Source organism: Atractosteus spatula, chromosome 3 (assembly GCF_055471065.1).
Source record: "Atractosteus spatula isolate fAtrSpa1 chromosome 3, fAtrSpa1.hap1, whole genome shotgun sequence".
Classification (NCBI taxonomy): Eukaryota; Metazoa; Chordata; class Actinopteri; order Semionotiformes; family Lepisosteidae; genus Atractosteus; species Atractosteus spatula.
The window spans coordinates 16,031,547-16,056,184 of NC_142708.1; the positions used below are offsets into that span (position 1 = coordinate 16,031,547).

At 37.0% G+C, this 24,638-nt stretch overlaps 1 protein-coding gene across 2 annotated transcripts in view; it reads left to right on the forward strand.

Moving 5' to 3' along the window:
- LOC148837474 (guanine nucleotide-binding protein G(q) subunit alpha) overlaps positions 1 to 24,293 on the forward strand; it is a 61,100-nt gene extending 36,807 nt beyond the window's left edge. Inside the window, exons 3-7 of one of the 2 annotated variants that reach the window (XM_088910835.1) lie at positions 6,274 to 6,428; positions 11,789 to 11,917; positions 12,301 to 12,430; positions 20,525 to 20,678; positions 21,039 to 24,293. In XM_088910835.1, the coding sequence (XP_088766961.1) occupies positions 6,274 to 6,428; positions 11,789 to 11,917; positions 12,301 to 12,430; positions 20,525 to 20,678; positions 21,039 to 21,229 (759 nt within the window). In that variant the 3' untranslated portion in view covers positions 21,230 to 24,293. Of the gene's footprint in view, positions 1 to 6,273; positions 6,429 to 11,116; positions 11,246 to 11,788; positions 11,918 to 12,300; positions 12,431 to 20,524; positions 20,679 to 21,038 lie in introns of both variants that reach the window. The other variant, XM_088910836.1, reaches the window with a different exon arrangement.
- Positions 24,294 to 24,638: the final 345 nt, after the last annotated feature.

A 24,638-nucleotide genomic window follows, 5' to 3' on the forward strand; every position in this document is an offset into this window, starting at 1 on the left:
CTCCCATAGTCCGAAGGCTTACTGGTAGGTTAATTGGCTTCTGGGAAAATTGGCCGTTTGTGTCTGTGTGTGCTCTGCGATGAACGAGTGTCCTGTCCAAGGAAGTGTGTGTCCCTCCTTGCACCCCTGGGTGCTGCCCTATAACCCTGTATTTGGTAAAGTGGTTAGAAAATGAATGGCTGAATGCACTTATGAAAATAGAGGACGTGCTAGGACAACTGACAGGCGTGGGCTCTTGAAGATGTCGTAAAAATATCAGATAGCACCAGCATTTCAGGGGCAGTTCGCATGCACTTGGCTTTGGTGAGGAATCAACATCACATTAAGCAGAGTGAAGTTCAAGTAAGTAGCTGTGTCAGCACGCGTAGGCTGTGAAGGAACAGGTGACACACCTGAAAAAGACTCCACAGCTGAAACGTTGTGTCTTTTCTTTCCTGCAGCATGGAATAAACCTTTACATGTTCCTGTTAAGCAGAGTTTATTCCTCGAAGGGTGCAGCCCATCCTTGTGTGCTGAATGTGTATACTTTTGAAAAATTTCAGTGGTGGATTCTTGAATGAAGTACAGAAGTTTAATTTAAGGACAGAATTCGTCTTTCTCTGCTTCTTTCTCTGCCTGTGCAGGCATTGGTTAATTAGTTCGATATTTTTAAGACAAATTTAAGACTTACATCTTTAGTTCCATAGTATGAAATGAAATTTGTATTTTAAAAAATATACTGATTGCTATTTTTATGTAACACTAAACATAACAAATGCACAGGTAAGCTGTATTCAGTTCATGTTAGAAAGTATAAGTGCAGGTTCTTTGAACATCAATGCCAAAATGACAAGCAGCAATATTTACAGTAGGCTTCCTTTCTCTAAGATTAGGTGTGCTTTAAATAGTCCTGCTTTTGTAAAGGGGCGACATTATCTTTAAATGTTATTCATCTTTTATTTTGATCTAAGCTCTATGGTATGACACATACAGCATAATATTATTTGACATTTTAGGCAAATATTAAAATATTTGCATTTACAAACCCTGTCAGAATAAAAGGCCAGATGTGAGGGAGAGGCATTTGGCCCGTCATGCTCAGTTGCTTTCTGTTTCTTGACAGTCCCACATCCTGTACTGGTTGTATTGGGAATACATTATCCGTGAACGAAATCCTCTGAGATCTCCTTCACCTGGAAAGTTTAGAGTAGTCAAAACCAATCTGCCAGCCTTATGGAACTCTTCTAAATCCAGAATTCTTAGAAAACTCGCAGAAAGTTCCTTACAATTTGAAACTGGGATTTGCCTATTAGTATTATTTGTTTCTATAGCTATGAAAAACATACCTCGGTTTCATGAAGCTTTATGTTCTAGGCTAGTGGTTTTTAAGTGTGTACACGGAGTCATTACAGTTGTGTAACCTTTAAGTATCTTCTCTCCTTGACTGCTCAGTATATCAAAACAGGTTCATTTCTGCAGTGAGAAATCTGTGAATTAGGTGGCAGCACACCAGCTCAGTGGTTATCATTGCTGCCTCTTAGCTATGGGACCCTGGGTTCAATTCCTGGGGTGCTATCGGTGTGGAGCTTGTGTGTTTTCCACTGTGTTGGTGCGGGTTAGTGCTCTGATTATTCCCTCAGTCGAAAGGCATGCTAGCAAGTTTATTGAACCCGGTGTGACTGTGTCTTTGTGTCTCTGTGTGCCCTGCGGTGGACTGGTGTTCTGTCCAGGATGTGTCCTGCCTTGTGCCTGTTGCTTGCCAGGATAGGCTCCAGCTCTCCTGCGACCTTTATTGGATAAAGTGGTTTAGAAAAGAAATGGAAGGATGTAAAAATGCCTAAAAATCTAAATCCGTGCCCTGGTTGCGTTACAGCTTTGTCCCAAGCAGCAAACAAAATGAACTATTGTAGCTGAGTTAAAAAACCCTTGTTCCACTGACAACTGAGAAGTATCCTAAGAGGCTAAACAAATCAGTAAGATGTTGTACATAGGAATAATTAAAAGTGACTTGTACACGCATCATAATGTTAAAGAATGTTACTTATCAGATGCTGAAAGCATTTGTGCCTGTAAGAACTAATCTAAATTTGATAGCGACGCAAACATTTTAGTGAAGTGTGTTTATCTCTTAAGTTAAAGACACATTTTTAAGACATTATCCACAGATTCCTGCCTGAAGCTTATTCGTGCATTTTTGTTGCCAAGTCTGTCAGTGCTTTTGATTTCAAGCTCCTCAAGTGAAGGAGACTCCATGGGGATTTTGATACAGTCTCTGCTGGTACAGTGCAAAGCAGCAACATTAGTACAGGCTATTCACATACCTTCGTCTTTTTGCTTTTCTGATTTCTGTAGGGATCATATATCTCATTTCGTTTTTATCTTCACTTATGGAATGCTCAGTAAACGGTCAAATGAATAAAAAGCTCACACCAAGTGAGGTACTGGCTGATGGAATTTCATAATCAAAGGATTTCATGTATGAACTCAGGATATGTCACACTCTCCATGTCTTTAGAATGTATTAATCTAGACTCTGTGTCAGCACCAAATGTGCCTTCATCAGGATATAAAAATACCTGACGTGACTCTCTTATCACTTAGTAATAATATAAAGGCTGAACTTGAAACTACAGCACCTAAATGAACTCATATGGCCCTGGTAAAAGTTAAGACATTAATACAACCTTAAGCGATTATTTACAATTCACAATCAGCTGAAGCTTGTGCAACTTATTATCCATTAAAACATTGCTTCTAATTACAGGTTGACTATGTTGTATCATAACTATTTTAGAATATTTAACATAAAAGTTTGGTTATTTACTGCCATGCAATCTCATCCAGTCATATCATATTTTTGTGGAACTATATGTATTTCCAAAAATGAGATCAATCCAATCTGAGTCGGTCAAAGCCTGTTTATTAGTAATTAAGACAGTTGCCTTAACCAAACCAATATATTTAAAATAACCTATAAAATTATTTATAAAACTGACTTAAGATCAGGATTTGTTTTTAATCTGGTAGATGTCAGATTTCAAAGGAATGGTTATTTTTTTAAGGCACTGTATCCTCGACAGATGCAAACCTCCTCAGTGCCCATAGATCTAGGAGAGGCAATTGGACGATTGGGTTCAGTAAAACGAACTGCCAGTTGGAAAGTTCATTATGACATCTCATGAAACATCCGCCTAATAGATGTTCATCTCCTGGGTTTATTGTACAGATTAACATTTGTCATTGGCAAGCCTGATCGACAGACTTTGAGCTGTGAAAGTCGCAGGCTGGTTGTGTGTGCGAGACGAAACTGCCGAAAGCTCATCGGAGTCGAGCTTTTGGTATTCATAGATGGGTATTCTAATAATCCCCATCTATGAATTGGCTTCGTTACTCTGCTCTCTTCCCCACTGATAACTGATGTGTGGTGAGCGTTCTGGTGCACTATGGCTGCCGTCGCATCAGCCAGGTGGATGCTGCACATTGGTGGTGGTGGAGAGGAGTCCCCATTACCTGTAAAGCGCTTTGAGTGGAGTGTCCAGAAAAGCGCTATATAAGTGTAAGCAATTATTAATTATTATTATTATTATTATTATTATTATTATTATTCCGTCTCATTCCGCTCGTAGAACCTGGAAACACAGCGTGTCTGTTCACTGGTCTCTGAGCTATCGGTGCCACCCGTCATCCCAGCTCGTCCCACAAATGCTCAGAGCGATTGAGACATCAAAACAAGTAAGAAGGGAGCCCACGGCACGGCTGTCACATTCCCAGCTCCCAGGAAAACCGCTGTTACACGAGCGTGCATTGTCACATTACGACACGTAGGGTTGTTGCTTATGTGACAATCAAAGTCACTCAAGAGCATTGTGGTCACGAGTGATCAATTCATGAAAATGAGTCCAAAACTATTAAATCTGTATCCAAAACCTTATTTCAATAGAGAGACATGAATTTCAAAGTTATTTTTAAATCAATTATTAATGGTTATGAATGTCCATCAGCCAAAAATACATGCTTTTTTCCTTAACATGCTGAGATATTACAGAGTATATATACAGAGATATACTATTTATACTATGTACATACAGAGATGCATGCAGTCAGATTGTCGTCTTATTTTTTTAATTTTTTACAAAATATTTTAATTTTTATTTTGAAGTAACACTGCTCAATGTTTTTCAGTTGCAGGAGTTTGCTAATTTTGTAATGGTAATTAATGGTCAGTTTGTATACATTATTTCTTACGTTAGGAATACAAAAATAATATTCAATTCACAGAGCCTTGTGAGGTGGATTTCACCTGTTAGGATGTGTTGCTGTGAATTTACCAGTAGGGGGCCCAGTGCAACAACATAAATAAACAAGAAACAAATTGTAACCACAGTTGACCCAACACAGAGAAATCATGCTGTGCTCATAGAGGAATGTAACATAAATAGTAAATAAGTTTTAAATGACTTTATATTAGATTCTTTTATTCAATAATGATTCCCCTCTTAAATACATTTTATGGATGAAAATTAGAATAAAGTAAAACTCAATTTGAAAGTCTTTATTTTATCGAAAAGAGGGTATTTTAAAGCGATTAATTATCTATTTTTTTCTGACCTTGGGGGTTTTCATTTTCACTTGGGGGAAATTAATAAAATAACGGACTTTATGTAAGAGAAATTGAAATTCTGTCCCACCTCATATATTGGCTTAGTTCTCTTCACCGTTAACCAGGGGCTACAAATATTTGATGGAAGCATCTTGAAACAGAAATTCTGAAAGCACAGAGGTCAGATTAGAAGAATGGTGCTGTAGTGACAACTAAATTATTGATCATACATTTCCCCTGCCTTATTCTCTGATGATCTCATTTGTCTTTATTCATATAGTAACTGTGAAAGCTTTCAAAAAATTGTCAGAAGTCTTATACTTCAACTATGTCAAACTGAAGTGAACTTAACCTTATGCTGCAGTTCCCAGCTGGTGTTTGTTTTTTCTTCCTTTCAAGAATGATTGGTTTGGATGAGGGTGTTCCTCAACAGAGTGCATGAACAGGAAGCTTTGGACTGCTTGCCAGACTGATATGGGGTTTTCAGTAAATAAAAAAATATTAACCGGCTTTCTCTTCACATTAGTCTCCCAAAATGAAAGAGATGTGCTTGGATGTCATGGTGAAAAGGTCTTTTATTTTGGCTCTTCTCAAAAGGGCAAGGGATAAATATGGAAACCGTCTGAACATGTCAGTAACAACAGTCAGGTTTAAAGCAGTATTTATGAAGCTGGGAGGTCCGTATGTTTTATTTGAAAGGGATCCAACATTATCTAGTGCAGAGAAGAACTCTTTAGCAGAACCTGCCTCCCAACACACTTGAAGAAACTAAATCAAGGACAAGCTCAGTGTAGTTTTCTGAAGTGTGCCGTCTAGCAGATCAATACTGACCTCAATCTCATAATGTCAGCGCTTGCAACTGTTGATATAGTGTACAGTATTTTCATGAGGTATATTAACATAATGGCAGCTTTTGGCTTCAGTGTATTTGCAGGACAGGGTCAATATTTGTCAGTTACCTTTCTGAACATTAAGGGTTTCTGAAGAATGAATTGTAGATCTAAATGCTTTCCCAGATACAGGACATGGGAATAAAAGAGCTGCCAAATGCTATGTGATCTCTCACCTGTAAATCATTGACCAAGGACTTCATATATCCATTTTGGTTTGATTGTGGGTCAGTACTTGAAAAATTAGTTTTTGTTTCTCCTTATAGAGTTTGCCAGTGGAGACCTCAAAGATAATTAGGTGCCATCATCGAGGAGACTCCAGGGGGTTTAACACATTAATTTTCTGTAGGAGAAGTGTTTTACAGAGTCTTTTTTAGTGATTAGTTAGCACGTGAGAGTCCTGTGAAGGCTGCGAATATAGCCTTGGTACTTTTTTGCATGCCAAATTGTGCCATTTAAAGTCTCTGTTGTCATTATCCAATATGTTTATCACATCAGCAATGATAATTTTATCTGCAGTCTAGTTGAAAACAAAAACAGGTATTAACAAAAACAACATTGGCATGATGGCAAGGACAGTGTTTTTCCTGCCTCTTCACATGAGCTTTCATGGAAGCAACTTGTTTGCATTAGAAAAGTATTGTCCTGGCTATTGCATTCTGTGATGTTAATGTTTTTTTCCACATTTATGGAATGGAATCATTGGATTTTGTAAAAGTGATTTTTAAATAAGTAAAAGTCTTAATAAATACCAAAAGTCTCTGTGAAGGTGCATGAAATAATTTTCTTTCTTTTCTTTTTCAGGGCAATGCACATACAGTCCGTGAAGTTGATGTAGAAAAAGTTACTATATTCGAAAACCCTTATGTAGATGCCATTAAGAGTTTATGGAATGACCCAGGTATCCAGGAATGTTATGATAGACGGAGAGAATACCAACTTTCGGATTCAACTAAATAGTAAGTGCTCATAATTTTATCATTTTTTAGTTTCTACATGCTGCAGAGCAAGCAGACTGAAAGTGGATGGATGGAGGTAAAATGTGAGGACGAATATCTTGAAAAGGACTTTTATGAGAAACCTGTTCAATTTTACACTTTTATTTGTTTAAGATTAACAGAGTTTCTGTAGCCTTGCTTTTAATCCACAGAGGCTTGCACATTTATCTATAAAATCATTGTTTTTCTCTCTTACAGATAGTGTGTATTCTGAAAGGAATATTTTAAAATAAATTCCCAGAATAGGGTATTTATTATGTAGGTATTGTTAAATCTTTTTTTAAAGTTGTACAATTCAGACTGGTGTGGTTTTAAAGGTTTGATTTCTCTGAGAGCCATATTTTTTTTAACAATTTGTAAATCAAATAGTGCTCTGGAAATATGCAAAGTCCAACTCCAAACGAGTCAGTGATGTTGTTTTCCAGTCAAACCCGGTGGGTCAAATCCAGTGAAATCCAAAGCGATTATTCAGGAAAGTAAGACAATTATTGTTCTGGTTTGTTTTACTCTGATAATAAAGCTATTTTTCCATTCTGTCATTTCTATGTTTTATACACGGTTTCTGTCTGATTTTAGAAAGCTGGTTATAGTCGGTCAGTTTTTTTGGCTAGTTCAAAAACATTTTAAAGAGGTGGAAAAAATAGTTTAAATATTGCACATTCTTGATTTATCCAGTTAAGAACTCTTCAGGAGTATCCTCTGCTCTCCTCTGTTCCTGGTAAATTCTCTAAGCAGCATTTGTGCTCTCTTAGATTTTTCTATTTTATGGGTGAATTGGAAGGTAAAGTAGACTAAGGTCTTTTGTTATAAATCTGAATTATTTAAGGTTATTAGATGTAATAATTCTATAAAATTCATACAGCCTCATGACTGTGTGCTTTACCTCAAAAAAAGGAGCTGATATTAATGGCTAATAAAATGACAGATCCTTGAATATAAATGGGGACTGAATTTATGCAGTTATCTTTTTATGGTATGTTGAACTAATTGACAATGTAAAACACAGTGATATCCTGTAAAAGGGTATCAATCAAATCTTTAGCAGGTAAAAGTTTTTAGTATAGCTTGTGGCAATTGACAGCCTTCACTTTACCAAATTTTAGTTTTAACCTGGTGATGTCTGAAGGGGAAAAAAAATAACCAAAGAACTGGCAGCTGGATAAACTTTTAATCAAATCAGGCCAAAGGATTTGTTTTAACATTTGTTTGCAGCACAGATTTGCCTTTTGTGACCTTTTCAAAGCGTGTAGCATTAAAGGCAAGGTAATAGTTCTTTAAAATACTGACCACAGGGCATGGCTGAAAGCCCCTGCTTTTGTTAACCCACACATTTTACTTAATTATTTTGTGCACCAGTGTCTCTGTTTTTTTGATGACAAAAAGTAGAGGGATGCACACAGACCTCAGCTGTGCCCTATTTCATTCTTTATGGTTGTGCATTATCCTGTTGCACCCTTCTGTCACAAATGAACATGCACATGCTACTCTTTCACAAGAAAGTAACAGATGCAGCAACTATGTTAATTCGTGAAATTGACCTTCATGTCCTTTGTCTTCAGAGTGAATACCTGATATCTGAATGTCCTTAATGTGAAATATATGGCTCTATATATATTACATTCCAGCTGCAGTTTATGCTTAATTATTGGCAATAAACTTGGATTGGCCAAAATACATTTTTATTTTATGTATTGCCTCTCAAAGGAGTAAAGCTTTGCAATATGCTGTGCGATCATGATAATTCATTTTTATTCCCTTCAGTAGAATTAACTGTGCACTTTTTTGTCCATCTTGGAATATTTACTTGTGAAAGATTGTGTTGTGTCGAGTATCATGAATTCCGCTTAACATCCACATTCTCTATATTAATCCTTCGTATGAGGATTGTTTTGTGAGATCAGTTTTTAATTTTTTGAACCTTGACAGAAGACAGATCTGACATTAATTGTGTGTAACGTCAATGACGGCTGATATAGGCACATCTCGTTTTTTCACTCGTCCTCTAATCCTCTTGCAAACATAATAACAGGTATAGCATTTTGAGAGTTTATTTTTGAGGCCCGATTGATGGCCCCGTTACATCCGAATTTGTTTCTTGTATAAGTCAGTGAAATGCTCAGATCTGTCCGCTGTTTTAAAATAGCCATGTTTTTTATCTGCTTCACAATTCTTCTGGGTATTGAGTCTCATCAGGTTTTACTGCCATCAGATGGCGTGTTCACAGGTACAGGAGCACTCCATTTTTTCACCAGTAGCCAGTTGCAGAGGCTGTGTTCAATATCCAGTGTCCTCTGGGCTATCTAGGCCACTGAAATCATATAACCCTTTTAAAAAGCTTTAATCCTCCCTTGTAGTTTCAATCGAGTTACAATTGATTGTCAAATAGATGTTGTTCCACATTTTCTGCGTGTCTTAGAAGGGACTAGCACATGGATACACAACTTACAGCTGAACAGAAGCTTTTTTTCCATCTCATAACCATTAATACTAATATTAATTAATATTAAAAATGGCTGCTGCCTTTTAGAAATAAATATGCTGCCATATTTATACAAAAAATTCAAGGTTATCGACAATATCAAATATAAAGGTTTTGTTCTTTCATAAAATGTATTGTAAGATGTAAGGGTCACAAACTTTCCATTTCAATTATTGCTTTGCGTGTTTTAGTGCATGTTTCACTGTACCCCCTTCTGTAGAACTGGGTTAGGGGGACCTGAATTTAGTCATATTAAGATTAGGTTTGGAAAAGCCAAGAGAGACTTTCAGTTGTATTATATACAGGTTAAAAATAACAAGGGAAAAATATGTACCTGCCCAAAAGTATTTTTCTCCTATGAAACATTTTGTAGTAAATATCTTAACATACTGTAACTGTCAAAGTCTAAAACATACCAGGTGCACACTGTGTCACATGGAGCGGAGCGGAGCGGTGGCTCTGTGGCTAAGGATCTGCACCTGTAACTGGAAGGTTGCCGGTTCAAATCCCACGGCCGGCAGAGGAATCCCACTCTGTTAGGCCCCTGAGGAATTCCCTTAGCCCCAACTCCTCCGGGGGCGCCGTACAATGGCTGACTCTGCGCTCTGACCCCAAGCTTCTCTCCCTGTCTGTGTGTCTGTGTCTCATGGAGAGCAAGCTGGGGTGTGTGAAAAGATGAATTCCTAATGCAAGAAATTGTATAGGGCTAATAAAGAAACATTATTATTATATTATTATTATGCCTTTATGGCTCAAAACAGCCCAAATATGAGGCTGTTCGGGGAAAGCAACTTGTAAAAAAAAGAAAGTGAGCCTGAAAATTGGCTTCTCAGTCAGCAAGGGTGTTGCGAAAAAGAAAACCAAAGAAATTGAAGCTGCTAGTTTAGTCATTTTTGAAGTTTCTCAACTTTTTCCTAAATCAATGTCCTTTTTCCAATGGGAAATTACTGAAAGACAATTAAATGGATGAAAGGGCCTATGCTCTTGTGCACATAGTAGAGCCACTTACTGACATTTTCAGTGAAGAGTTGTCTCTGCAGTGGGATGAATGTGTGGTTGGGGACAACTGTCTGTTCTGCTGCCGTGGTTGGCGAAACTAATGCCTTCATTCGCTGTTCGGACAAACACCAGGGGAAGCAGCAAAACTTGCTGAAGCAGCAAAACTTCATATTACACCAGGAAGGCCTGTAGGTATCTGCTGAATTGTTGTATCCACTATAAACTTTGTGCGTAACCTTCTGACATACTATGGACTCCAGTGCTTTTTGAGTGACTGCAGGGAGATCACACACAGCAGCATGCAGCAGAGGTTTTTCACTTCCGTAGATGGGAAGAGTGAGGTCTTTGGTGGATGATGTTGAGGGGATCGCAGGTCTTGCCGTTTTGACTGATATCATGGGACAGCCTATTTGAAGCCGAAGTAACGGGGAGTCATAGTTCTGGTTTGATTTGATTATGGCAATGCATACACGTGCATTGAAACTGACCGTTCGCAAGGCCGTCCAAGAAGGGACAGCTGACACATTTTACAACATATCAAGCAGCCTTCCGAAACACTCGCTGGAGGACAGTGGACTCAAGTAGAGTGGTGGCCACCTGAAGCACTAGATTATTATTCAAATAAATGTCAAATGAGGTAGTTTGTGTGCTGTGATCTGCACGCCAGAGTGAATGTGCATACCAGCAGCTATGTTTATATTAATAAATTGCCACAAGGTAATGGATGGCATTGGATATCTCGCAAGCTGTGGCCTGAGTCCAGTCTTATTCAGATAGACGTGGCCCCAGTGGGCTGGGGAAAGCAGCTGTGCTCCCTTGGACAAGCACGTTTTTGATGTACGGTACTGGTTTCGGTTTGAAGGACTGTGGAGCAGAGCTTGTCCAATTTTATGAGAAAAAAGTTAAATATGATAAAGATTAAATGCAGTTTTAATTTGTTAGAGATTTTCAAAACCAAACTCCTTGAGCTGTACCTTCAGTTTCTGTAGACATCAAGGAAGCACGATGACCACCTGAAAGTAAAACCGAAAGTGAGCTTCTGGGAATAAGGGAGGAAATAAAACGGAAGTTATCCGACTCTTGAAGAATGTTTTCCTGATAACGGCAGGTCACCACCAGCTTTTCAGTTTTTAGGGAGCTTGGCATGCTAACATTCTTTCTTACTCCACAGCTACCTTAGTGATACTGACCGTATTGCAGCACTGGGTTATCTGCCAACCCAACAGGATGTGCTGCGGGTTCGAGTGCCTACAACTGGCATCATTGAGTATCCATTTGATCTGGAGAATATTATCTTCAGGTACTGATTGCGGCCTGTTGTAAATTTTCCAGTTGGCAAGGTGTGTCCATTTCCAAAATTCTTCATCTTCTTAAACCAGTTTGAGTGTCCTGACATAAAATCTCACGATATCTCAGTTTGAAACATTGGATATTAACCATGATATTTTTACAGCCCTATGCCACTGATTTGTCTCGCAGAGATTTGAAAAGAATGTGGCCTGTACTCTGTTACATTTAAAAATAAAAATGCTTGAAATTGTTTAATTGCCTGTGGCTTAAGAATAAGGGAAAAGCTGGAAAAACATACCTTGTGTCACTGGGAAACCTTGATTGGCACAATCTGGCAGAAAGCAGGGTGCTTGGGTCGTTCCTGCTCCGAGACGCTGAGGAAGAGGATGCTTGCCGAGGGAGAACCCCACAAAGGAGGAAGAATGGTGTGCCCCATTCCTCCATCTTCCTTCCCCCCCCCTTCCCATTTCTCTCCTTGCCTCACTCCTCCCCTTCCCTCAGTGGGATCACAGTGTCACTGTGTTGCGTTCCTCTTGTCTCTCCCTGTTTGTAGCTACCTGAACGACCTGGACCGTATAGCAGATCCTGCCTATCTGCCTACTCAGCAAGATGTGCTTAGAGTCCGAGTCCCCACCACAGGGATCATTGAGTACCCTTTCGACTTACAAAGCGTCATTTTCAGGTAGACGGCCTGCTTTCCAAGACTTGGTCACAGATTTCATTTTGTAGTGCTTTGGCACTTTTTATTTCTTTGAATACGTATCCAAACTAATATGGTCAGATGGGGATGTTTACCCCACACATTTTTTTTAATACTATAAAGTACAGTTAGAGTATAAATTTTAATGGCATTAGTTCACCACTCTTTAACTGTTGTGCTACAAATTTGGACACAATTATGTCTAGCATGTGTCCGTTGTCCAGCACATGTTTTCTATATGTTGATCTAATTAGAAAGGCGATTTTGGTTTCTCTGCGTTTCGTTTCGCACCCGTTAAGCCTTTTCTTTTCCGTGGAAAGATTTCTCGTTTTCTGGAAACATCACTCTCATTTGTACTCTTTCAGGATGGTGGACGTGGGTGGACAGCGATCTGAGAGGAGAAAATGGATACACTGCTTTGAAAATGTGACCTCCATCATGTTTTTAGTTGCCCTCAGCGAATACGATCAAGTGCTTGTAGAATCTGACAATGAGGTGAGTGAGCATGAGAAGACTGTGGGCAGGATGGAAGCTTGTTGTCCGTTTTACCTACACCCTGTGGTTTTTCTTCTCTACAGCTTTGCCAGTGTTTAATGATTCCAGAAATGTTTTTTTTTTAGTGGGCGACATCACCCAGGCATTGTCATAACATATGTGATCAGCTGATGTGATCAACGTTTTTGTAACCTGAGTTTCAGTCTTCGTTTATGGATAATCTATGGGACGGTTGTGGTGTAAATGATGTATTGTGAACATTTGCATTCATTTTAGTTTTATGTTTTAGAATAGAACACAGATGAGAAGTCTGTCCAGCTTACTTAGTACGTTGCTTTGAAAATGGTTTTGCTTTGGATTTTATCAGCCATTTTCTTGCAAATAGTGACGGGCTGGAAGTGACTAGTTCCATGCGAAGAGAGATGTTGATTTGTTTTTAGCAGTAGTGGCTAAATACTAGCAATAGGTTTATAAAGCTTTTTCTAGCTCCTATTGATCTCACTTGTATTTACACTGGAGGGCCACTAGCATACCAGCTACAGTATATCCTTCTATCCACAGACATGTACTGATTGGTGAGGCCTCAATACTTTTATCTTTTACAAATCCATAACCATACAGTTGAACCAGAGCAAACTCCAGTTTGGATTTTTGAATAAAGAAACATTCAGTTCTCTCAAATCTAAGCTTTGGCTGCACTTTAGTGTGTTTGGTTGTAACTGTTTGTCTTTCTGGTGAATTTAGTTTTACACAGTGTGTAAGGTCAGTCACATGAGAAAAGAACAACAATACAGGGCTTTGAAATGTTGACATTTTGAAAAAAATTGAAACTCAGAGAGGATGATGGGGATGAATACAAACAAGTAAACATTTTTACTGCAAGATACTTGGGATTTAATGGATAGTGATGTGTAACTACAGTATGTATCCCTAATACCCTAAACATAAGAGAACTAATATAAGAGAGTTGAGAAATGTTAGAATATAATATAAAGGTTAAACTACAAAATAGAAATTCTAATGACTTAACATTGTGTGTATGGGTGCATTTATGATATGATGAGATGAGGAAGGTATTTAACAAATTTGACATTATTTTGCTGGGAGATTACAACTTTCCACTCGTAAATTGGAATATTTTGAGGGAGAAACTGAAATGGATTTAGTTGAAATGGTTAATGACCTGTGCTTAAACCAATTTGTAAATGTACTTCCCTAGGAAAGATGCTCTTAAGTGCCATATTTTTGCAAACATCCTGAATATAATTTAGGCAATAAGTATGAGAGAATCACTGAGAAATTATGATCCATGATATTTCTTCTTAAGACTTTACATTTTTTCAAAATTAAGGATTAAAGCCTAAAGTTAAGGATTACAATTTTAGAATACCAGACAGTGAAGGAAAGAGGTAAGCAGTAAGTCCAAGTTTAGGAAAATATTGACTAGATGGTTTAAATGATAAATCAAGAAATAAGAATGTGCTCTACAGAATGTGTAAAAGGGTCTGAGATTCAAACATAGAGTGTATCAAGATATAGGCAAAGCTTACAAAAGAAATTAACATTTGCAACAGGTGTACAGAAAAATATTAAGGTAAAACAATAACACAATGGAAAGTAAAAAAATAACACAAAGCATTTTTCAGTGCTGTGACCAACTGAAAAATGTAGAAATGTAGAGAGTTTGCAGGATAATAAGGGATTAATAATAGAGTATGAAGATACATTAAAGATGTAAAATTAATATTTCACAGAGATTTTTACAATAGATAATGGCAGTGGTAATTTTATTTTGAGGTTCTGCTAAAATGGTTATAAACAAATTGTCAGGCAAGATCAGACTTCTTGTCTATAGTTAAATGCTGAAATAACTACATCTTTAATGTATGCAGAATGTCATCACAACTCACAAGATGAAAGAAGGAAAAAATTACGTCAAAAATCTCATTCCAAGCAGTTCTGGGCTGCGTTCAAAATCGGTCTCACCTCTCTAAATTTAGAAACTCTAGACTCTGATGGATACAGTAAAGGAATTTGATTGGGTTTTTTTAAGTACAAGCCTATTGACATTGTCACCCGTACTTAATGCTTTTCCATCACTGGCACTCACACAATTTAAAGTGAATATTTTCAATCAAATTCTGGAAAATCATCAAAAACTGCAATGAAAAATCATTAACTGAAATACGTTGATTGCATCGGTATTCACCTCCCAGACTGAAAACTTGGAGGTTTCACATTTTAATTTCATTCAGAACTTACTAGCTTAGCACAATAGGATGGTTTTCACTTATTGTTGCTGTTATATTACCATCCTCCTTTTTCTTTTTATATTTGCTGGAGAGATGCTGTTGCTTTCCATTTTTTTTTCAGTTAAGCTTTCTTCCCATATCGAAAGATGTTTCTACCAAAGTCGGTCAGTTTTCTTGATAAACAGGAACTAAAAAGGAGCGTTCTCATTAATAGTCTCCTGTGTTTAAACCTCTGAGTCAACACACGTATTGTTGACTTACATCAATCAGCTTTTCAATGACTAGGGATACACATATGGTGAATAGGAAATACATGGTTCAATCATTATTAGAAATATTATAAACCAAATGCTAATTAAAGCATTTTGGCTTGGCTACTGCTAGAAGTAAGAACAGAAGGAAAGTTACATATGAGAGGAAGCCCATTTGGTTATTTAATCACTGTGCTGTTATGCAGTATTATTATAACGTTACACAATGTTTCAGTGGTATCATTTTGTTGTAACGCAACTGTACAACATCAATATGTTTTTCAGATACCACATAAATGATTTTGCTTTAATTGGGTTATTTCCAGGCATGGTCATGGGTGATTCAAGATTAGCTGTGAAATTTACTCAATAAACTAAATTTGTGTGAGCACGGAGAAATAGTTACTTTAGCCATTAACATGCTGGTTTATTAAATGTACATTTTGGATGTTGTGCTGTAAAAAAGAGGACAGTAGGTCCTTCTTGTTGTGAGCTCATATTATTGGAAAGCTTAATTTTGTTTCACATTTGAAAGATATCGATATTGTTTTCTAGCATTATAGTTCAGAATTTTAGATTGAATACTTTTTCCACATTTTTATTTGGATCTAAAGCATGTCTTGTAATATTTACAAGTTGGATTATATTTGTTTTAATACAATAAGTCACCAAAAATGTGGCTCACAGAATTTAATTTGTAGTTTATCTAGTTATTTTGTATAGAATACGTTTGTTCTTTCCGTGACAAAAGTAATTGAAAAAACAAGTTCATGTGCAACACGATTTAAGTGTCTGTGGCACAGATGGTTTTCATAAAATGCAAGTATAAATAGGAATTCAAGAAAGTATAAAGCAATTTTGACTTCCTTATATAATGGTGGATGATTTTTAAATCAACACTATAACTTTGTAAGAACAAAGATATCCCAAAAATGGAAAGCTGCTGAGAGCAATGTTAAGATATTCATATTGATGTCCAATGCATGGTTTCATTTTTGTTTTTCTAGACGTTATTCTTAACTATTCATAACATTAGAAACTGAAAGGTGAATAAAAAGTTCAAAGTGGGTTTTGTTCTTTTTTGTTAATTTTTGATGGGGGTCTTTGGGCATGTGTCAACTTTCCATTTCATTTAGTGCGTGTCTTTTCTGAGAGGCAGAGACGACTTTCACAATTCCAGGTCTTTTAATGCAGTTAACATTCTAAATGCTGCAGTGAAAAACCCCTGTAAGGAGATGTCCATGTTGGGGAGAATCAGGATACCACAGCATAGTATGGAATGTACAAAGCTAATCTTGGCTTATGTGAGCCATTCCATTCCATTGTAATGTCCCAGATCTTCTGAAACAAATAACTAAGGGCAGCGTAAGACACATTTTTATTCAGCGATGGTCTCGTCAAAAATAGTAGTCTCTAGGTAAAATCTCCAAATCGGTCTCATACCGAGTGCTTCAAGATGATTTTATATTATCACTTACACTGACTTGACAATATTGTTCTTTAAATTTCTTACTGGGGAGCACCAAAAGCATTCTAAAATTATGCAGTAGCATGATAATTGTGTTAGAAAATCTCTGGATGTTATTTTAAGTTTCAAATAAACCCACTTATTACACATATTGGTCTAAAAACATCTTTCATATACGGTATGTCTGATTCAGTTTGCAAGTGAACTTGGGTCCATCTCTGTGGACTCAATCCAACGTGGAATATAAAACTCTGTCCAGTTCAGTTCATTCTAGGTTGAACAGAATCTTCTTGTTTGGCAGAGATGATCTACATTCTAAAACTCTCTCAGGCCATTTTCCTTGTGGCTGTAGGCACCTTTTCTTTTATCTCTGCTTACCACGAACCAGTAGTGATAAGTGTTACTAGGAATGTGTAAGTACAGCTTGTTCTTTTAGTTAAGTTGCAGTGCAAAAAGTAGTGTAGACCAGGGTTTGTGTTTCTCCTGGTGAAACTCCTCACTCCTCGGTGAAAATTATGGTAAAAACGTTATAGCATTAGTCTCAGTATTACAGTAGTGCAGATAAAATGTTCCTGTCTTAGTAAAATATTTCAAGTTAAAAAAAACTTTTGTGCTGTGGTATAGTCTGCAGGCTTGTATTTTACACAATAGTTTGATGTGTCAGCTATCTATCCACATGTCCTTTTTAGTATTGTGTGTGATTTTGTGTAGACAGCGTGAACATTTTAACTTAAGGTTTCAAAGGTTTTTGAGGCAGCTGAGCGAACTCAGCATCTTTTATATACTGAAATTGGAAGCAAGGACCTGGAAATCAAGCACAATTGCTAATAAAATTAGGTGCTTTCTGTTAAAATTGGAGACATCTGCAATAATCTAAGTCCAGCCCTTATAGTCCCTGGCTGCCATGCTTCAACAGTTGGCTGCAAGACCTGGTAGTGTTCTCTTTTTTCTCTTTTTTTGTTGTTGTTGTGTTGTTTGATTCTCACTTTCAAAGAGTTGCAGTAGTTATGAGCACAGTTTACGGTAAGCCCTTTGAAAAAGGAGGGTAAAAGGTACCGCAATTTTTTGTTGGTTTCCTCTGCTGCACAGCATGCTTTGTATTGCTCATTGTAGGAGTTAAATGAATTGTCTAGGGAGACGGAAGGAAATAATTAAGACTGCTCATTTCTGGGAAGAGAGCTGTTTCATCTGACATTGCTTGACCCCTCGAGGCGAAGAGGTTGTGCTCTGGTGCAGAAAACACTGTAGAAATGCATTTTGCTTTGGAATAGTTTGGAGTCTAGCCTATAAAAGGTATACTTGAATTTTAAATAATTGCAAGTTCAAAGAGTTTTTGAATTTTGTTTGAAGTGCCCTGCAATTTGTGTTTGTGTTGGGGTGGGGTGGGGGGGGGGGGGTCATCTTTGACCTTTATTGCATGGGCCACACTTGAGCCAAATCCTTGCACGGTGCTTGAAGTATATTTTTATCATGTTCACTTTCTTTATCTAAGAAAAAAATGAATAATACTTTTCACAGTCACAATCTGATCAGAGCACTGTTTTTAAAGGACTGAGCCAAAATGCACATCAGACCTAAATGCAGATTCCTGCTGGACAGCCTTGATAAATGCAGTAACAAGAGGTGTGACTTCCAGTTCAGATTACTTGTGTTGCTGTTAATGAAAGTAAAAGTTTGTTTGCCTTGCCCAAAGCTAAGCAGTTCCTTAAAATCCGTAAGCACCTGCACAGTTCACAGGGACAGAATAAATTCCGGAATCTGCAGAAGTGATTTCCTGTATTCTGGGAGAGAAACCGTTTTTAATCTGTGTCCCTTATGTGGACGTGGTTTCTTACAGGCCACACGGGCTGCCTGGCCAAACAAATGTGTGAACACCACCAAAATTGACTCAATATATTTAAATACGGTTTCAGAATAATATACTTTTGCCAAGGTCTTCAGCCAGCAGCTGCAGTGGTACATAATCACATAGCTCTCACGTATCGCACATTGGGGACCAAATCTAAGGTCACTAATGAATGTAAAAATTTGATTTAGGTGTAGAGACTCGCAGTTCTCTTAATGAACTAATCCGTTTTTTTTTATGCATGGATAAAATAAACCATCCAGACCAAACAATATGCCGTTGCTCTTTTCAATGGACAGTCCTGCACATGAGGGTTTTAGGCCCTTGAGAGCTATGGTAGTAATCGACATAAAAAAATAACGCAAGGTTTCCTCACAGCTGAGTCGTCGGCTCAGAGAGAGATACTGTGCCCCTCCGTCACTTGCAAAAGTTGATGAACATCATTTCTAAAGAACAATAAAGGGAGTGGAAGCCAGTGATTTTCAATGAGCTCAATGCACAGCACCTCAATAGCAAAAAAAAACACAATGATGGCTTGAGCATACAGAAAACCGCCAACAGCGATGCGTTTCAAGCACAAAGCTCTTCCTTTGGTGGCAGTTTAAGTCGCTTATGTCTTTGACTGAGTCCTGTATAGTCAAACTAGTTACTGTGGTCAAATAACGTCTTATTAATATCACTTATTGTTAAGTTACAGTAATAGGATAGCTAAGTCGTTTGCAAGCTGCTGTAGTACAGTAATCTAGCTGTTGGTAGCCGGGCTTGGGGGACTAATGTTAACGTGCTGCTTCATGTTGTCTGTGGGAGTTTACCACCTGGCCTCAGCATTTTCCTGCGGGAATCCCTGCAGGCCTGTTGTTGTTTATTTTTCCTTCCTGTTGTTAAAACATTGCTGTTATATACCCCTCACCTTTTTCTCCCTTGATGAGTATAAAAATTATCGTAAATAAAGCGACAGTATTGACAGTAGTAAACGCTTGGCAGTGTCCTGTAACACTGTGAAGTGTTTCAGGGAAGTATTTTTTTTTCCTGCTGTGCGTTATAACACCAGAAGCGTCTAAAGATTTAAGCTGTTACCGGCACACGGATTGTGTTGTGTTGGGCAGTCTTTTTATTATTTGGAGCACTGGGTTTTGTTTGAGAATGGTGCACGCTGCCGATCCTGCAACGGTGTTAGGGGGATTTTAGTGGCGTTTCATGTAATTAAGAAGTGGGATCAGTATTAAAGCCAGCTTAAGCTCGGCATGTTTCTTTCCTACTGCTTCCTGGTTTTTCTTGGAATGGGACTAACAAGGTTATGCAAACTGGCCTGCTTGTCTGTTAGGCACTGTGCTGAGATGTGGGCTGTAGGCGGCAGGCGGAATCCTGAAATGTTGAAGTGTGTTGAGAAATCTTCAGCTAAAGAATCCTTTACAGGCACAGTGAAATATTCTGCATTCTTTACCATGATGGTAAGCCAGACAAAAGCCTGCTGTTCTGGAACTACTGCATGAAGTATATGGGATTGCATAGACTCTTAACTGAGATTATCCCAAACCATCACAAGCAAATCCATTTCAGAATGTAAAATTTTGGACAGTTGGCAAAATAACAGCAATTAGCAATTGTGTGAGGAGGAGCAGGCTGTAGTCTGTGTTGAATGTTTTTTTTATGTGCTTTGCATATGATCATTGCTTATGTCAGGTTTAAAGGAGGTTACTGGGCAAATATTGGTCACTCTGAAACCAGAAAAGTGCAGAAGAAGCAGCGACAGTTGCCAAGTATTATCTTTATATAACAGAGTGATATAAGCAAGTATAGAAATATTTTGTTATCTGATGCCTTGCAATGTTAGTGATATGTATCATAAAATGAAATGTGTTTTAGAATAAATGCCAGACTGTAACTAATGAAACACCTGTATTGTGATTTGGATGACCTAATCCCGTGTACTGTTCCTGTTCTTAAACAATTGTAAACCTAACTGATTAGAAAAGGGATGTCTCAACTGCAGCTTGTGATCATTATTTTGATTGCCTGTACAGTTAACAATGTTTCTATGTCTTGTTTTACTCTGGGTGTTGATTTCATTGTATTAAAAGAATTCTGTATTGTTATGTAGTAGACCTTGTATGAGAAGAAACAAGTCGAATTAGACATTTGTATTGGTTTATAATTTCATCAAACATTTTAAATAAGATATTCATCAAACTTTAAATATGTTTATAGTAGCTTTTATGTACATTAATATGTATAAAATTTGACACTCAAGCTCATTTCTTTTTTTCCCCAATACAGAATCGAATGGAAGAGAGCAAAGCCCTGTTTAGGACAATAATAACATATCCGTGGTTCCAGAATTCATCAGTCATTCTGTTTTTAAACAAGAAGGACCTTCTTGAAGAGAAGATCATGTATTCTCATCTTGTTGATTACTTTCCTGAATATGATGGTAAATGACCATAATTTATGTGTGCACGCATTACCTGTCCTGTTATTATAATGCATTTCTTTTCATGTGGTTAATGGGCTTGATTCATAGTATGTAATAGAGAAATATGGATATATTACAACAAGGTTCAAAAACCATTGGTGAGTTTTATCCTCACAGTATTTTGTGGCTTGCTTAATGTTTTATTAAGTCATCCCATTTACTCCTTAAAAGGAGTTGTACAATTAGAAGATACTTATCACTGTGGAAATAGTCTGGCTTAGTTCCTTTAGGAATTCTAAACATAATGTGCATGAAAATGTTATATATTTGAAGTACTTCCTTAAGACCGTTAACACTGCCTTACTTCATACTTTTCAGGGCCTCAGCGTGATGCACAAGCTGCAAGGGAGTTCATTTTGAAAATGTTCGTGGACCTGAATCCTGACAGTGACAAAATTATCTACTCGCACTTCACATGTGCCACAGACACAGAGAATATACGGTTCGTCTTTGCTGCTGTCAAGGACACTATCCTACAGTTGAACCTGAAGGAGTATAATCTGGTCTGAGTGCTCAGACGAGACTGGGAGACTGAAGAGAATATGAAAGTGTGACTGTATTATCTGTGAAAAAAACAATGACAAATAATTGCATAATACTAATTTATTGCGTCCTGGACTCTGTTTTCACAGAGTTTATAGTAAATATTATGATTTTATTTAAAAGGAAAAATAATTGGGGGTTGGAAAATGCTGTTGAACATTTGCAGCACAATTCCTAATTTTTAGGCAGAACCTTGTGAACTTAATGTTTTTTTAAATCTCATTTGTGCACTCAAAAGGGTAGGGGGATTTGATTTTTGCTTCAGAAGCAAATCATGACTTGTAACCACCTTCCAGTTTTCTTTGAGGGTACAATGGCCTTTTATTCTGATCCATTCCTTAGTAACTCTGTATTCTGCAGTGATAACCGTAAAGTTCTTTGTTTAATAGAAGTTAAGCCATCTGTTCTTCTAATTTATGTACTTTTTTCTGAAGGATGAAAAGTATTGATACTGTGATTTTTAAATTATTGATCTGTATAAATTATTACATCCAGTTAGGTACTATCTTCATCTTGGGCTGCAAAGGAAAAAAAAAAAGAAAAAATTAGGAGCTCGTCAAGTAATAGGAAGAATTCTTCATAAATGCTACCTGGTTATCCAGAAACACAGATAGACTTAGGCAAGGATAGTTCCTTTGGATAAAAGTTATATTTATGGAGTGGTGCTTGCCATTCTCAGTACTCTGTGCCACATTTGCTTTCTAGTATCGTTTTTATTGCAGATGCCAAACAGAAATGCCATGGACACTACATCTTTCCCACACTGCTAAAATCTAAAAGCTACCTTTTTTTAAAAAAAAGCTATATCTGGAAGCAACTATTTCCGTGCTTCTACTTTAACCTTTTAAATTAATTTTTATTGTGTACAGTTTTATGTCTCCAACCATGTTGGGTCTATCTTGATTTCTTGTTTTCCTTAAAAGTGTTTTTATTTTCTAAAATGCCAAAACCACTGTTTGGGAACTGACTTGATGAGACCCTGAATGCCAAGCCTATGTTTAACTTTGTGGCATCAGCTCATAGGGTTTGTTTAGAAAGTGTTGTATAGTTAATGCCAAATAAAGCAAACTGATAAATATATAACATTTGGGTGCTCTTTGCACAGTGTAATATTTTCTGATTATTTCTAATAATCCTATAGAACACTTTTGATGTCTGTGTGTGGTTGGTTGTATTATGTTGGCACCTTTTAATATAGGATTTAAGATATTATGCAATTGTACTGGCATAAAATAAAGATTGTTTATGATGCAGTTGCTGTTTGACACTGCCCAGGTGAAGTAAAAGTACATTTTTGTGTGAAACACAACATTAATGCAGCTCAGTTGTAAAAAAAAATCTCCTTTTTTAAAGAAATGATATTTAAGATGTGGGATTTGGTGGGGTTTTATTTGACTTGAAAAGACAGTTTGTTTGAAACAGATTTGAGGGCTATGAGTTGGGAGTTCAGCTTCTAACAGAAGATTTTTTATAATTAGTATTTACTTCTCAGGCCAGTCAGAATTGCATCTGAGTTTACAAATGTTGTTCTGCTTCAGAGGAGTAAAGCAAAGTGTATTTATTGTGTACCAAAGTTAGTAGTCATCTCTAATTGGCTTTTATTATCCTGCCCCCATTTATTTCTTTTTTGTTATTCCCTTAATTTTAATTTTATTGAACCTGGTTGTAGGTATAGTGCAATTATGAATGCTATAATCATTGTACATACATCTCTCTCTATATATATGGCAGCATCCATATTGGCTTTGTAATCATTAATTTTTGGCAGACTGAATGTGCTGTATTGAAAATATGTATCTATGTAATTGTATTGTATGTCTTATAGCTAAATCACATTTTGAATGATGGTATTTTACTTTTTTAAGAGAGGAGAATGTACATTTTGCCAGTTCATTTCTCAGCTAGGAATATTTTTTTCTTTGATTTAAAACCTTAAAAGAAAAATATTGCTATGATACAGAGCAGTATGCCAGTAATTACAGTAGTTGTTGGACATTTTATCAATCTTTGTATGAAAAGTGACCCAGAATGAATTGCACGGCTAATCATATTTGTTGGGACAAGAAACTGGTTCCACAAATAGAGCACTTGCCATAAGAGAAACATTATCTGGATATGTTCCTTAACTCTTAACAACACTTCAGATTTTACTTTGCAGTAATAGTAGGTGATTTGGTTCCAGTTGACAGCCATCCATTAAATGTGCTTGGATGTGTGTGTATTTACATACAGTATTCTGTTTTGCTCCAGACAGTTCTGAAGAGAATTCCTTTGGTAATTAAACATGCAATGAGTGCCATTAGGTTGGCTTTTGCCAGAAAAAAAACAAGGTGATCGGCTATTTAGCAAGAAAGGTAACTAAGTTCTTTGCTTCTGGTAACTGGGTGCACTTCTTAAATCAAGAGAAATACAGTTGAGTAACTGTCAGCTACAGTAGGTCCATATGCACTGTGTGAAGGCAAGAGTTTTGTTCTAAACTGTGCATACCAGGAATCGTCACATTTATACCTGGCTTTCACTGAAATTTGCAGGATTTTTTTCAAAGTAGTCTACATTTCTCTTCAGACTGTATTCCTTTCAATAAAAAGTTGAAAATGTACATATTGCCTTACAGAATTAGTTATGCCTGAAAACTGAAGGCAAAAATGAATCAAATCCCAGCTCCAGAAAAATACACCCTTTATAATGAATGTTGCTAGTGAACTGTACAATGACATTTTTTCATAATGATTAGAGTTTGAAACAAATAAAGGTTATTTTGTAAAACCAGACCATCATATATAATATCGATAAAGAGTGTTTGACTTTAACAATGAAATAACTCTACAGTATAATTCACAATGCCTACAGTACCTGGACTGCAGAACCTTTCCTTTGTCTTGTACATAAGAAACCAAGGAGCAACAGTAGTAGAAAACAAAGAACTTAAGTCTTGTCTGAAAACTACTGATGATGAATAATGCATATGTTAAATTTGTTTCAGTTTTATTTATGAACTAATGTTTAGCCGTAATAAAAAGGAACTTAATACATGGTTGCCCTTTCTCATTGGAACTCTAGTCTTGGCAGTGCCTCCAGATCCATGTTATTGCCCTTGTAAGCTGTACAAACAATTCTTATTTCATTAACATATCTCCTGTCTGAGGAAATGTCTGGAAGGATACTTTGCAACACAGTTAATTTTTCAAGTCCTACTTTTGCAGACCATGTGGATCCGGTAGAGACTTAAAGCAGAGATTCATGTGAACATGTACCGATTTCGGAATAAGTGATGCATCTTCTAAATGTGGCTCTTCAGTCCAAAATAGTTTTTAATAATCCAGTTTTGCACGAGTTCATACATTAGGAGAATGGGGTTAAAAATTCTGCTTCTGT